The 15,974-nt window shown below is 41.9% G+C and overlaps 1 protein-coding gene across 1 annotated transcript in view; it reads left to right on the top strand.

Annotated features, from left to right (window-relative positions):
- LOC120535088 (adenylate kinase isoenzyme 1) overlaps positions 1-15,974 on the top strand; it is a 260,210-nt gene that overhangs the window by 163,090 nt on the left and 81,146 nt on the right. The window contains exons 7-8 of the mRNA XM_039762647.1: positions 4,766-4,856; positions 12,161-12,219. Coding sequence (XP_039618581.1) covers positions 4,766-4,856; positions 12,161-12,219 — 150 coding nt within the window. The remainder of the gene's footprint in view (positions 1-4,765; positions 4,857-12,160; positions 12,220-15,974) is intronic.

Here is a 15,974-nt window from a genome sequence, read left to right on the forward strand (position 1 = left end):
TCAATTGTGTAATTCGGTTTTGTTCAGCGCTTTTGGAACTGTTGCTTTTATCTGTGCACTGCGCCAGTTCACGTGAGCCACTCGGTGTACATGCATCGAAGGTTCCCAGCTGTGCTGGTGCCATCTCCTGCTATGTCCATGGCTGTATTTAATGTTACCTTAGTCCTGGCACTTAAAACTTTCTCTCGCAGTTTCGCTGAGTTTGTGTCAAACACCACCCTGACCATCTCATCTTCCTCTCCATAAGCACAGTCCTTCACCCGTGAATATTTACCCGTGGCAGTTTGCTATTGGATTGCCGCTGACGGACGGCCTTATATGGGCAGGCACTAAATTACAAACGCCAGCGCAGCCTGTCTATGAACTTAATTTAAAGTGTAGGTTTACATCGTGCTTTGTTTCCGAAGTAGCAGAACTCATGAATATGGTTGTATATGTCACTCGCTCGCTTCTTATTGTTTCGCTGCCTTCTCAATTATATAATGCATGTTTTCTTGAGCGCTTTTTTGGAGGTCTTCCTGGTTTTCTATGTACTGCGTGATTACGTGGGAGGCGTGATGATGTCACACGAAACTCCGCCCCCACGGCGTTGAAGCTCATCTCCATTACAGTAAATGGAGAAAACTGCTTCCAGTTATGACCATTACTCGTAGAATTTCGATATAAAACCTGCCCAACTTTTGTAAGGAAGCTGTAAGGAATGAACCTGCCAAATTTCAGCCTTCCACCCACACGGGAAGTTGGAGAATTAGTGATGAGTGAGTGAGTGAGTGAGTGAGTGAGTGAGGGCTTTGCCTTTTATTAGTATAGATAAGGAGCCATTAACACACTGAATGCAGAAGTTTAAAATTGAAATGAGTAATTAAGGGTGGGGAATCTTTAACAAGCGAGACCACTAAAGTGAAGCATCAAAATGTCACTTAAGCAATAAGTGGCTTCATCAGCAATAATTAAGGAACAACAACCTGTAGCCACTGCATCCCTCCAGGATGACATTGCCCCCAAAAACCGCAATCCCCCCGGTCCTAGGTGGTCTACGATCCAAGTACTGGCCGGACCTGAATAGGCTTAGCTTCAGGTGGGTGGCCTCATCTGAAGTGCAGGTTTTATGGATCTAAAATAAGATTGTTGTTTAATAACATTTCCAGTTTCAAACAATCAGGCAGGGCACTGGTCAATAAAGACACTTTAATTTAGATTTGTGGAGGGCTGCGCAACTACTTTGAGTGTTTCAACTGTCTGGGTTTAAAGATGAGTGATTGGTTATACGTTAGAAATTAATTTTAATGTTTCCTGGTCAGTTGTGAACTTAAATATTCTACAGTGGTATGTGCAACGGATGATAGGATTTGATAGAATTCGACCTGGAAGGTAAATGTTCAGAATTCTGTCTTACTTTATAGTTTACTAGCCGTGGCCCCGATGCTCCGCCCTCGAAAAAGTGAAACGGGACAAACTTTAAAACCCAATAAACAAAAAGGTATCGTTAGCTAAGCGGAGGTAAGGCGCGCTCCAACACGTGGCGAGAGGATAGCGCGATTCCCCACTCCTGACATCACGCTTCCCCCTCCCGTCGGCCCACAGCCTCTGTCTCGGATTAGCGTGAATATATCACTTCTGCTAGCAAACTATGATTCTTAGCGCGATGAGAGAAGTCACAAAATCAACCAAATTCTAGAAGAAAAAAAAAAAAAATCCCCGATCTAAATCCGTTAAATAGTTCTCATGAAAAGCAGGCAGACATACTGACAGACGGAAGTTGGATTTGATATATAGAGAGATTAATACAGTGTATCAAATACCAAAATTCTTTTAAAAACAAAGGACCTCATTACTACTTAACAGTATATTAGTTCAGATTTATTCTGATTTGTAAGATTACTCTTTGCCATAAATAAAATTTAAGAGCTGTTAATGCTTTCATCTTTTAGTCTGAAGTAGAGCTTCTAATGTGGGGTCGTAAATGAAGAGAAATGTCTTCTAGTACTTCATATCAAATCTGTTTGGTTGGCATTAAGGGCACAGCTCTGGCCTGGCTCAAATCTTATTTTAATAACAGATCTTTTTTTTTTTTGTGGTCTCCATTGACATGTTTTCCTCCTCCTTCTCTCCCACTGTTTCTTGTAGGATTCCCTACAGGACCATTTTGGCCCCCAACACTCTCTGCTATTTTCAGTCGTCGTCTTCTTCTTTCGGCTGCTCCCATTAGGGGCTGCCACAGCGGATCATCTTCTTACATATCTTTCTGTCCTCTACATCTTGTTCTGTCACACCCATCACCTGCATGTCCTCTCTCACCACATCCATAAACCTTCACTTAGTCCTTCCTCTTCTCCTCTTGCCTGGCAGCTCTATCCTTAGTACCCTTCTCTCAGTATACCCCTCATCTCTCCTCTTCACATGTCCAAACCAACGCAATCTCGCCTCTCTGTCTCCCAACCGTCCAACCTGAGCTGATCCTCAAATGTCCTCATTTCTAATCCTGTCCATCCTCGTCACACTTAATGCAAATCTTAGCATCTTTAACTCTGCCACCTCCAGCTCTTGTCTCCTGTGCCACCGTCTCCAGCCCATATACTGTAACATAGATGGTCTCACTACTGTCCTGTAGACCTTCTATTTCACTCTTACTAATACCCGCCTGTCACAAATCACTCCTCACACTTTTCTTCACCCACTCCACCCTGCCTGCACTCTGTTCTTCACTTCTCTTCCACAATCCCCATTACTCTATACTATAGATCCCAAGTATTTAAACTCATCCACCTTCGCCAACTCTACTCCCTCATCTTCACCATTCCACTGACCTCCCACTCATTCGGATACATGTATTCTGTCTTGGTGGTCCTACTGACCTTCATTCCCTTCCTCTCATATCTCCACCTCTCCAGGGTCTCCTCAACCTGCTCCCTACTATCACTACAGCAATACAAATTTCTTTCTGTTAATTAAACCCGTTATTTAATTCCATGGCTTGTTGCTGCTCTCATTCTGCCACAGCAGACATTTCCAAAACTGTTCATTTTTCTGTTTTTTCTAAGAACACCGTCAAAATGTTTTTGGTGACCTGAGAGATCAACCTTACCGAGACCTTCACCTTTCTTTATTTTCAGATATTGTGTGATGGGTGCAGGTGAGCTGGTCACATGGCGGCTTGTTTTGTGTCTCATTATAGTTGGGCTGCTAATTAAGGAAAAAGAGACAACTAAGGGGCCTGAGTCAAGTTAATTAAAATTAAGTCAAAAGAAGATAATTATCAGCAAAAACAGGTCACTAATGAAGAAAACGGTTAGAATGAAAACCTGCAGCCACTGCGGCCCTCCAGGACCGGAGTTCAACAACCCTGGTTAACAAGCTCACATAATAAGTGGGAACCACTGGCTGCCCTTGCTGGTTTGGTGTAATCTTTAAAATGCTTATCTTTGTTTTTAATGCACTAAATAATTGGGGGCCTCCATATATCTCAAGACTGCAAATCCAACCTTCTCCCTCCAGGGCAATTTGATCATCTTCCCCAGTCTGTTTCATCAATGCCCATGTTCTCGCCTCATAAGCTAAAGGGGGTCAATCTCAGTCACATAGTTGCTGCAGGTTTGTCAGCTGCACATCCATGATGTTCCACCACATCCCAAAGGTGCTCTACTGGATTGAGATCTGGTGACTGTGGAGGCCATTTGAGTCCAGTGAACTTCTTGTCATATTCAAGGAACCAGTTAGAGATCATTTGAGCTTTGTGAAATGGCATGTTATCCTGCTGAAAGGAGCCATCAGAAGATGGGGACACTGCAATCATAATGGGATGGACATGGTCAGCAATAATACTCGGGTAAGGTGTGGCATTTAAACGAGTCTCTGTTGGTACTAAGGGGCCCAAAGTGTGGGAAGAAAATATCTCCACACACCATTACACCACCAGCAGCAGCAGCCTGAACCATTGAAACAAGGCAGGATGGATCCATACTTTCATGTTGTTAATGCCAAATTCTGACCCTACCATCTGAATGTCGCTGCAGAAATTGAGACTCATCAGACCAGGCCATGTTTTTCCAATCTTTGGTGAGCCCATGTAAATTGTAGCCTCAGTTGCCTGTTCTTAGCTGGCAGGAGTGGCCCCCATTGTGGTCTCATGATGCTGTAGCTGAAGTAATTACTTAATTTCATGTTGCCTTTCTGTCAGATCAGACCAGTCTGGCCATTCTCCTCTGACCTCTGGCATCAACAAGGCGTTTCTGCTCACTGATATTTTCCGTTTTTCAGACCATTCTCTGTAAACCCTAGAGATGGCTGTGCGTGACAATCCCAGTACTGTAGATCAGCAGTTTTTGAATTCCTCAGACCAGCCCGTCTGGCACCAACAGCCATGCCAGGTTCAAATTCACACCAGTCCCCTTTCTGCCCCATTCTGATGCTCAGTTTGAACTTCAGCAGGTCGTCTTGACAACGTCTACAGGCCGAAATGCAACGAGTTGCTGCCGTGTGATTGGCTGATCAGATATTTGCATATACAAGCGGGTGTGCCTAATAAAGTGGCCACTGAGTGTACGTTAGTCCCATCGCTGAGGAGCATCAGTATTGTAAATATTCAAGTGGTGTTCTTTTTAATGTGGCTTATAATCGTGGTTCACATATAAAGAGTGGTTGACAAACAGAATAAAATCCAAAAATATTTGAACAAAAATCTGAAGTGTTACTGTTGTCTTAACTGGGGAGAGACTTTATCTGCTGAAGAACAAATATATATATATATATATTTTTTTGTTTTCAGATTGATGCTGACAGGGAAGAAGATGACATTTTTGCAAGTATCAGTGCTGTGGTGGAAGAGAGGCTCTTTCCAAACGGCCTGCAGGCAGAAGGTAGGTGCCCCTGACCCCCGTCTTTGGATCATAATAAGCCTGGCTTTGTCTGCCATCACGTTTTAAATGGTGCCCTGTGCTGGCTAAGTTACCCAAACATAAAAAGGTCTGAAGTCTTCACTTCTCTCATCACTTCTTCACTTCTTATTTCAATCTTAATCAGCTGCATGCAGTGTTTTCAATGGCCCCTTAATTAGCAACAAGATGTAAACGACAAAGCAACCAGCAGTTCTTGCTTGTTTCCATTTCCATCTGTGCATGTTCATCCTGCACTGTTTGATTTAATAAAAAAAAACTTCATGAAAATTGAAAATAATTAAAAATGATACATTTTGGGCTTTAAATTCAAAGTTCCCAAACTTTTTTCGGCTGCAGACCCCTTTACCAAAAACCGTCGACCCCCTAGTCATTTACTTTACTCAAATTAATACATTTGTACAGTACTCGATATTAAATATTTCACTAGATATCAAACTTTTCATTTTAATCAATCAATCAACATTTATTTATATAGCACATATTCATACAAAAAAATGTAGCTCAAAGTGCTTTACAAAATTAATAGAAGACACAATAAAAAATAAACATAAGTCAACATTAATTAACATAGAATAAGTAAGGTCCGATGGCCAGGGTGGACAGAAAAAACAAAAAACTCCAAGAGCTGGAGAAAAAAAATAAAATCTGTAGGAGTTAAAATCTGTACCACTTCACTTGTATCACTTGTAATTAATGATTGAAAAAGATAAAAGGACTACGGAATATTGCATTATCTTGTGCAACATTTAATATTGAAACCTGCACTAATGAAAATTAAAGCAAAAAAATACGAAGAGTTTTTTTGACATCTTTGACATTTAGGAAATAAATATGTAAATTCAAAATAAGTACAAATAGTCCAAGCTGTACTGTCTGCATTTCTTTTTTGGTTCAGTCATATTATTATGTGAAGAAATACAAACTTTTATTAACAATTTCAACAGCTCCTGTGATTAAAGAAAAAAACAATAAAGTATGTACTTACTTGAAACAGAAGATTTTTGTTCAAACTCGAATAAATAAACTGTGTCCTCTGATTTTCTTTTTCGTAGTACTGCTCCTCAATCAATAATTATATTCAAAGTTCAAATCACAAGTACATGTCACATCAAACAAACCAATTTATAGTGTTTGATGAAAGCATGACCTCACAAGACTGATAGATTCTGCTAATATCGAATATCCGTCGTCTCGTCTCACCGCGAGCAAGTGTGGACGTGTAACGGTTTTTCATGTCCGCACTTGCTTTGATACGTTCGATAAGACGATGCACAGACATGTTTGTGCTCCATGTATTTTCATACATTCTTACGTGTGACTCTTTTAATGACACATTTTACCTTTTCGTTCGCAAGTTTGGTATGTGATGTGTTTTTATCAAAAAAGTGTTTTTTTGAATCACTTTACTTCTTAATTAGGTACCTATTGGAATCCTAGATATTTTGAAGTAACAAACTAATAGTAGTAGTAAGGGGGTCTATTTTTGCTGTCGTCAACTCCCAAATTCTTTTATTGACACTATCGACCCCTAAGAAGTTCAAATCGACCCCAGGGGGTCGATATCAACCACTTTGGGAACTCTTGCTTTAAATCATTTGGATGATATCCTTGGAAAGGAAAAAAAAATTACAATATAAGAGCCTTACCATGCAGGCTAAGAAAGCATCAAATTAAATGGGGTCTGAGATTTGGCAAGGATTGGTGTCTAATTAAGCAATTGGGTTGGAATGAAAACCTGCAGCCCACTGCATGCCTCCAAGACTGACATTGCCCACCCCTGGTATAAAGAACACACTTTTGCTGATTAAATTATTGGCTGAAAGTCCTCAGTTCTTGGTGTGTCCCAGAGAGAGGATGTGCGGCATTGTTCATAATGGCACTCGGGTTTGTTTTAATTCTCTCCCTCACTCTGACCGCCAGGTGGTCCAGAGTGACTCCTATAACCAAGCCTGTCCTATTAATTATCTTGTTGATTCGGTGGTCCTCTCATGAAGTCATGTGACCAGCCCAGCACACCACACTGGCCATCACAGAGTTATAGAAGATGTGAAGGATGACACTAATGACATTAACTCTTTGAGGACTGAATATATTTTTTCCAAAACATTCAGTTTTCGTAAAAGCATACAATACAGTATTTTCACACAAAAATCAACATAAAACACCTGGCGCTGAGAGCTATGGCTGCCAGTTTGCTGCCTCTTGTGGCTTGAGCTGCTCACGGGCAGTATAAGGTTGGCAGGAATGCGTGGCAGGTTGGCTCCCAGGCTGTCTTCACGAGGCAGGGGTGGCAGCAACCTGGTGTGCACATTGTGTCAAGTGGCGGTCCTCTCCAGTGAACGTTGCTGTAGGCGGGTCGGCTACACGTGATCAGCTGATGCCAGTACCTCACTTTCAATCATCTTGATCTCCAGATCACTCGCCTCAAAATCAGAGTCCAACAAGTCGGATTCCAATTCAGAGATAACATGCAAAACGCCGTGCATGGAGTTTTTTTACTTTGTTTTACATTTGCTTCAATGTCTTGCTAGATGTTGATGCCATTTTTGCCGTTGTTTGCTCTTCGCTACTCATACAAGTGTACGGAATCTCAGACAATTCAACAAAGCTAACTTCCCTTCTAGCACAGAGAGTCAAACTAACACGTAACAGCGGGTCTGCTCACCATTTGTTGATCGCCCTCAACCTCTCCTGTTGACAAAAGTCGACATCCGCCCTAAAAGAGTTAAAGTAACATAGTCTGAAGAAAGGCGCTTTTCCACTGCATAGTACGACACGACACGGTTCAGTTCAGCTCACTTTTGGGGGGTTTTCCACTGGGAACAGTACCTGGTACCTGATCCTTTTTTTTAGTACCACCTCAGCCGAGGTTCCAAGCGCGCTGAACCGTTACCAAAACGTGACGTGTAAACTCTGCTGGTCACTGATTGGCCGGAGAAAATCGTCATTACTGCGTCACTGAACTTGCGACACGAGACACAACAGACCCGCTAGATTTTTAGCACAGCCAGCGAAGGTTCGGACGCACCATTTTGTTTTAACCAAAAATGGCTGTTTAGTGGTCTATTGAGGAAGTACAGACGTTCCTCTCGTTTGTAGCCGAGGAGCGGATCCAGCGAGAGCTGGATGGGGCAACGCGGAATGGAAAAGTTTTTCAGGATGTCGCTAAGCTCTTGGGCGCACATGGCTACCATCGGACTTACAAACAGTGTAGGGACAAGTTAAAAAATGCAGTGGAAAAGCGCCATATAACGACACGTGAATAATCCCACCCACTCTAAAGCGGTACTAAACTGCAGTCGAAACGCAAACCGAGCCGAACCAAGGTGAGCTTTACTGAACCGTGCTGTGCCATACTATGCAGTGGAAAAGCGCCTTATGAAGAGCCTGCTCTGCCCTTTTCTTCTTCAGCTCCTCTGTGTTCTGAGACCAGTCCAACTTGTCATTGATGTGGACCCCCCTCTACATCCCCTCCTTGAATAGTGACTGGACACAGAGGCTCTTTAGAGGTTAATGTGTTGCACCTCAAACGGAAGCTTTGGTGTTCTTATTGGTTTTCCCCTCCATTTGTTCCTGACCGAGTGGCAGCAGGGTCACATTTCTTGGACTCTAAAGCATCCAGGGGGCCGACGGAGCTTTTTGTGTTGCTTAAATACTTTGGTTCTCTTTCACAGAGTAACATAAATGTACACTTAATATGATTGCCATTAAAGAGTTCTGCCTGAAGGGTGATCAGCGTCGGTACTGTGGGGCCGCTGCGGTGATTGCGGGTTTTCATTCTGACCATTTCCTTAACTTGTGACCCGTTTTTGCTGCTAATTAACTTCATTTAATTGATTTGCTATTTCAGGCTCAGACCCTTTAAAATCGAGGTCATAAACGTCTGTCCTGACAGTCCACAGAGGCTGCGGGTTTTTGTTACAACTCTGTTGCTTAATAGAAACCAATCGTTGCTACTAACAGATCTGTTTTAATGCGAGGCCTTGTTAATGTTTTAACTCTGCAATGTCAGGTCATTCTTCTCTCGTAGATTTGTTTTTTCTTTTCTAATTTTCTGATTTGAAGTCAAAACACGGAGGAGTAATTTTCAGTTCTTCAATCTCTCTTCAGTTTTCTTCTGAGTATTAAAAAGAATGGTGCAGGCGCGAACACACACGGGTGTAAATGGAAACCAGCTGGATGGAGAAGTGCTGGTCCCTTTGTCCTTTGCATCGTCTTGCTAGTAAAATGGGGGATGCAGCTGTTCTTGTCAAGATTGTCCTGATAATCTCATTGTCACACAGAGAACTAAAGACACGGTGAACAAATGACTACGTAATGTGGCGGATAGTAGGACTTTAAGGACCTTCAGCACTCGACTTGACGCTATGGATTGGAATGGAGAGCTTTGCTGGGCTGAATGGCCTGTTCCTGTCCAGATCGTTCTGATGTTCACAGGCTTGGTTTAACGCTCCTCGTTTTAGCGAGTGGTTCCCCTTATTTATTTCACTCACAAACACAACGTGAAGTTATTTTTTATATGCACATTACCAATGAAACTGACATTTTAGCATCAATGTATTATCTCTTAATTTCACTGCCCGGTTTCGGAAGCCATTAGCGATTCAGTTTTGGGGAAACAGTGCAGACCTAAGAAGATTACACTTATAACTAAAAGAAAGTACTTAACTTCAAGAAATAAAAGACAGTCAAAGTAAAAAGTATGTGAACCCCTAGAAATTCTGTCTAATTCCCATATAAAACATGGTCGTATCTTCATGTCAGTCCCAATAATGACCAAACACAGTCTCCTACAACTAGAGAGACACCGATTTTCAGAGAATTTTTGACCATATTGAATAAATCATTCAAACTGTGAAACTGAAGGTTGGAAAAAGTAAGTGAACCCTAAGCTAAGGACTTTTTAAAAAGTTCATTGCAGTCCGAATCTAGCACACGTGGAGTCCATTTAATGAAACGAGTTCAGAGGTGCCGCCTAGTATGACTTTGATTGACAAAAAACACTATAAAGTTTGAGTCTGAACTTTTGACAAGAAGTATATTCAGATGGGAATCACGCCTCACACTAAAGAGCTACGTTTGAGAATTGTTCATCTACATGAGGTTGGAAAGGGTTACAAAGTCATCTCAAAGATCTGAGATATTCATCAGTCTACTGTTAGGCACGTTGTCTATAAATGGAGACCATCTGGTATTGTGGCTACCCTGCCTAGAAGTGGGCACCCTGTCAAGATGACCCCAAGAGCACAACGCAAAGTCAGCAATGGGGTAAAGAAGAACCCTAGAGTGACAGCAAAGGACTTGACGAAGTCATCAGAACTGGCTAACGTCTCTGTTCACGAGTCAACTATACGCAAAACACTGAACAAGAAAGGAGGACAACAAGAAGGAAGCCACTGCTATCAAAAAAGAACATTACTGAAAGAACACTTGGACACTCCACAACGGGACTGGGAAAATGTCTTATGGAGTGATGAAACCAAAATTGAACTATTTGGGAGGAACAAGCAGAACTTCATTTGGAGTAATAAGGGCACTGCATGTCAATATCAAAACATCATCCCTACAGTAAAGTATGGTGGCGGGAACATCACGATTTGGGCCTGCTTTGCTGCATCAGGGCCTGGACAGCTTTGCCATCATTGAGGGGAAAATGAATTCTCCAGGATAATATGAGGGTGTCTGTCCGTCAACTTAAGCTCAGAGGAGGCTGGGTGATGTAACGGGACAATGAGCCGAAACATCGCAGCAAATCCACAGCACGATGGCTTCAGAAGAACAGACTCGGCCTTTTGGAGCGGCCCAGTCAGAGCCCAGATCTCAATCCTACTGAGTGATTTGAAGAGAGAGAGCCACACACAGAAGACAACCAAAGAGTATGGAAGAGTTAAGGCAGTTCTGCAGGGAAGAATGGGCGAAAATTCAGTCTGCACGATGTGCAGGTCTGATCTGCAGTTACAGAAAGCGCCTGGCTGAGGTCATTGCTGCCAAAGGAGGGTCAACCAGTTATTCAATCCCAAGGTTCACTTACTTTTTCCACTACCACAGTGAACATTGAATGCATTTGTAAAATAAAGACATGAAAGAGTAGAATTTTTTTGTGTGTCATTGGCTTAAGCTCATTGTGTATATCGGTACCTGGGACTTAGATGAAGATCAGATCACTTTATATGACCAATTCTTGCAGTAAACCAGATCATTCCAAAGGGTTCACATACTTTTTACTTTGACTGTGACGAAGAGAAAAATCGTCGGTGCCAAAGACGCACCAAAACGTTTTCACCTGGAATGAAGGCTCTAGGAGTCAAGAGGATGGGCAAACAGAGTTTATTGTTTTATTGCAATAAAGAACAACACGGACCCAACGCAATTCGGCCAAATCAAGCTGAGCCCCAAACGGTTCAAAAATCACAGTTTATATATCATTTCTTATCATTCTGACCTCGCCAGAAGCAGCCTATTTGCTGCTTTCCCCTGACCCTTTTCTCTGCAGCTGGCCTAATTCACTTTTTTAGAACCATCAATATTTCTTATTTTCTGTCAATCATCTTTATTTTTCTGCTTCGCTTATTTTTTAGGTCGGCTGAGAGCCAACAGGTGTTTTCCTTTCTTCCATCCTTGAGTTGTCATTATCTCATTGTTCTCCCTTCCTGGGTCCTCTCGCTAGATTTTATTGCCAGCTAAAGCCAAGCTGCAATTAAAAAAGAAATATGGCATCCGCCTTTATTTAACCATTAGCAGACCTACCTTGCATTAATATTTGCACTAAGGTTAATGCTTATATATTTTCCTATATTAATTTATGCTAATACATGAATCTACTAATTTTATTTTCCATAACTGTACAATGCACTGCACTTTCACCAAGTGGCTTGTGTTACTGTCTCTTCAGCGCCATCTCCTGACAAGTCTTGAGAAATTCAGACACTTCCCTGTTGGATTAAATTCCTGCAGTTAATGCTGGAAGTCCGTTGAGACGAGACGATTACCTCTTTGTTTCAAATCAATCAATCAGAAAAAGTTTGTAGTGCAGGGAAGCTGCTAAGGAGGGCACACAAAAAAAATGACCAATGTCTGTTTGCAGGGGTCTTTTTTTTTCTGTACCCCATTTTCCCAAATGATTTGAGCTTTCAGTAGTTTAATTCCACCTTTTATCTCAGCATGGTGAAGAATGCGACCTTGAAATATGATAAGTGATTAAACATGATGCATTTTCTAAAATTCTGCTGCTATTGAATTTCCTGTGGTGTTTTATTTCTGTTCAGGATTTAATCGAGAGCAGTCTGAAGAAGAAGAAGAAGGGAATTCCTTTGCAGAGGAACTGGTAAGTGCTTTTGTTCCTCAAGCCACACATTCCATCCATTCCTTTTGGGTTATATAATAAGAAATATGTAGGGCACTTTTGATCCTTTGAAGACACTGATGTACGTTGGTCAAATATGTGTATTCTTTTAAAAAAAACTTTCTTCGCCGGCCCACCCCCCTTGTTTGGTTTACCGGATATACAATTTAAAGTGATTGTTATTTTCATGGGAATTGTTACATAGGCATTATTTTCACTTGTTAATTTAAAAACTTTTGTAAAATCAATACTTGTCCTTTATTTCCAGCCCCGGGTGTGGTTACATCTCTTTCTCGCAGGACGTATAACGCTGCTCCCGTTGTGAAGGGGGGGGGGTCTGCTGAACGCACGCTAAGGAGATGCCGTCGGATCATCTGCTCTCTTTCTGCTGCTGCCGAGCTGCCTGTGCTACTTGTCGTTGTTTTAAGAGCTGGGAGCACATGATGCGTGTCTGCCAAAAGCAATCCAACAACTGCTAGGTTAGATGTCCGTGGACTTGTTTTAAATGATGGCTCACTGCCTTGTCTCACGTGATGTTGTCAAAACAATACTTGTCCTTTATTTCCGGCCCCGGGCCGGAAATTTTAAAGCCTGTACAGCCGCTGTCCTTTTTGCCACTTCGTGTCTCTGCTGCTCGCGTTGTGATCGCTTCTCCGTGATCATAAATATACACCTGACCGAATTGTGTTTTCTTTGAAATTAAACTTGTTGTTGCTTTAACTGTTGCGGGACCACAGATTCTCATAGCGTGTGGTCCATTATTGTGTAAATCTACGTTTTGTGCATTGAATGATGCGAAGGCGAAAAGAAGTTTCTGCTCTTTGCCTTTTATTTCTGACCTTGCTTTGTCCTGCTATTTTCTCAGTCACACCTGGTCCTGATGATTCATTTCCTTTTGTTTGCGCTAAAGCGATCTTTAATGTCTTTTTTTTTGATACTGTAGCGACTGACGTAATAAAGTGTCACAAAAGTTTTACTTGAACAATCGCCGACTTCGTAACCCCAAACACAACTTTCTAGCACCCTCTCCAACCTCTCATCCCCTGGGTCTCGCCCAGTTTACCGCATCAATCAATGCCCCGCCATCAGTCTTACGTGCTGTACTCCTCCCTCCCTCAATCGAACCGAACGGTCACTTAAAACAAAAAAGGCTTCAACCTGGCTGGGACGCTACAATACTTTTGAATTTGACTGCTTTCATATTCTTTACCTTTCTCTGCGTGTGTATCGCACCATCGTTTGTTTGAGCTTTTCGAATTCTACTGCTTTTATAATCTCTTATCTGCCTTTTTTTGCTCTCCAACGCTTTTGGGTCTCTTTTCTCCGCGCTGCTCTTTCTTCTTTGCTTAGTCGTTGACGTTTCATCTCAAATGTATTGTCCTTATACGCTTTATACGTGCCGAGAGCACAGGATCTGTGTGTGCTATGTACCTTTACACGGCTGAGTGTTTTGCTGGCCGTGCTCTCTGATTTGATATCGTTTGCGTCTCGTGGTTCTTTTAAGTGTCTCCCAAGAAGATCACGTCTTGTCGCCCTGCTTTTACTTTCCAGGATTTTTTTTTTTATAATAGAGAGATACTGTAGGGTATTGAAAAACGAGGCGCAGAATGGTATATTTTTGTCAAGTCACGTCAGCCCAGGGTTGTGAGGGGTGCTGGAGCCTATCCTAGCTAGCATAACGCACAAGGCAGGAACAAACCTTGGACAGGGTGCCAGTCTATTGCAGGGCAAACACACACACTTCAGACACCAAACACACTATTGAGCCAATATAGCATCGCCAATGCACCTAAATGGAAAACGGACCACCAGGGTGGAACCCCACACAGACCCGGGGAGAACATGCAAACTCCAAATAGGGAGGACCAGAGACGCGAACCTCGGTCAACTTGCTGTGTATTTTATTGTATTTATTTTACCCCATTTTTTGACATCCAGTGCACACCCAACTACCTGTAAAACGGGTCTCTCTCAGAATTCCCTTTCCCAAAATGTCTTCCATTTTTATCCTACAGATGTTTTTTTGGGAATGTTTCATTGTCTTCTTAGAGAGTCAAGGCTTGGGGGCGGGCTTTCAAAAAACAGAGAGAGGTTAGAAGCAGACACTCATACAGCACATTGTAGCACCCACCACATGACAAACCACCTCAGGATTACAGAGATTAGGACCCGAGTGCAGCACCACACTACTTCAGATGGAATGGAACCAGTGGGAGGTTTTTTAATGGTGTCCGGAGTGCCCACCAACCCCCAGGTTTTTCCCTGCAAGGCCTACATGCAGGGATGGATGCAGATTAACGTCTTACCCAGTAAAGAGCAATTGCAGGTTAAGGGCCTTTACTCACTTTCGCCATTTACGGGATGCGAACCAGCAACCTTCAGGTTACCAGTGCAGACCCCTAGTCTGTTTGAACAGGGCCTGTTCAAATCCCATTGCCGCACTCCTTGTGTGATTTGGGGCTATACAAGAAATAAATTCTTTTTCAATTGTAACTGCGGGTGAGTAAGGTAGGATCAAGCACAGGTCAAACACTTGCTGAAAGAAATCTCAGCCCAAAATTCAAAGCAAGCAGTCCACACCAGAATGAAGAACAAAGGTTTTTACACATGTAGAATAAAAGGCAAAAAAAATAAATAGGGAAAAAATATTTCTTCTCTAAACTTAGCTTTTCTTGTCAAAACTCAGTTGTTTCTGTACTTAAAGATGCTTCATTTCTTCTTCAGTATGCTTTATACATACAGCACAGCACGTTCAGTAGACCAGTGCTTCCCAAACTCGGTCCTGAGACTCCGCTGTGGCTGCAGGTTTTTGTTCCAACCAGATTCCTAATCAGTGACAACACCTGATAACTCTGATCTCATTTCATTAACTGGGATTATTTTTCTTTTATTCTACATTTAGAAAAGCACAGCAGCATGATTTTTACATTTACAAGACATTTAGAAATATTTCTGCTTTTGCTATAGATTTAAATGCTAATCTCTCTCTTCTTGATTTCATTATATTTTGCCCTTTCTCTGTGCAGTTTTTCCCCTTCGTTGTGTCTTATAAATGAAAATTAAAAATGAGCAGAGCAGACACCCAGACAAACAACACTGAATCATCAACGACTGCAACGACTTTAGCATCAGACCCGCTAATTAGTAAATAATGGATTAATTAAACAATTAGAACACCCAGAAAAGTAGAATGAAAATCAAGATGAAAATATTGGTAAAAAGAATAAAATACATTATTCCCATATAACGGCTTGGTACATTTTAATATATATATAAAAAAATATTTATTTATTTATTTATTACCAAACTTAGTTTTCTAATTTCTATATGTGGAACAACGCACCTTCCAAACAATCGTCGAATAGCTGCCATCGATTGTCTTGCAGTATGAGGAGTGGCTCCACCTGGGGACTTTTTTTTTTTTTAATGACTGAACAAGTTTCTTCAAAATTACACACCCATGTTGTAATCGCAGAACACGATCGTGACGTCCTAACTGGTAATGTCACTGAAAGTCCCTTTGCGCGGCAGTCATACCGTCACAATTCTTATAAAAGACTTTCACGGTGAATGCTTGTTGCGTACCACTCCACTGCTCTATTATAACTAATGGCAAGGGGTCTAAACGAGGTCTCATTGGTCTCAAACAACAGCTGATGCCCCAGAGTCGCTAGAAGGTTTCCACCTCTGTGAGTTCATACAGCATTTGCACTGCTGGCTTATACTGCTGTGTGCTG

This window comes from Polypterus senegalus, chromosome 9 (assembly GCF_016835505.1).
Source record: "Polypterus senegalus isolate Bchr_013 chromosome 9, ASM1683550v1, whole genome shotgun sequence".
Classification (NCBI taxonomy): Eukaryota; Metazoa; Chordata; class Cladistia; order Polypteriformes; family Polypteridae; genus Polypterus; species Polypterus senegalus.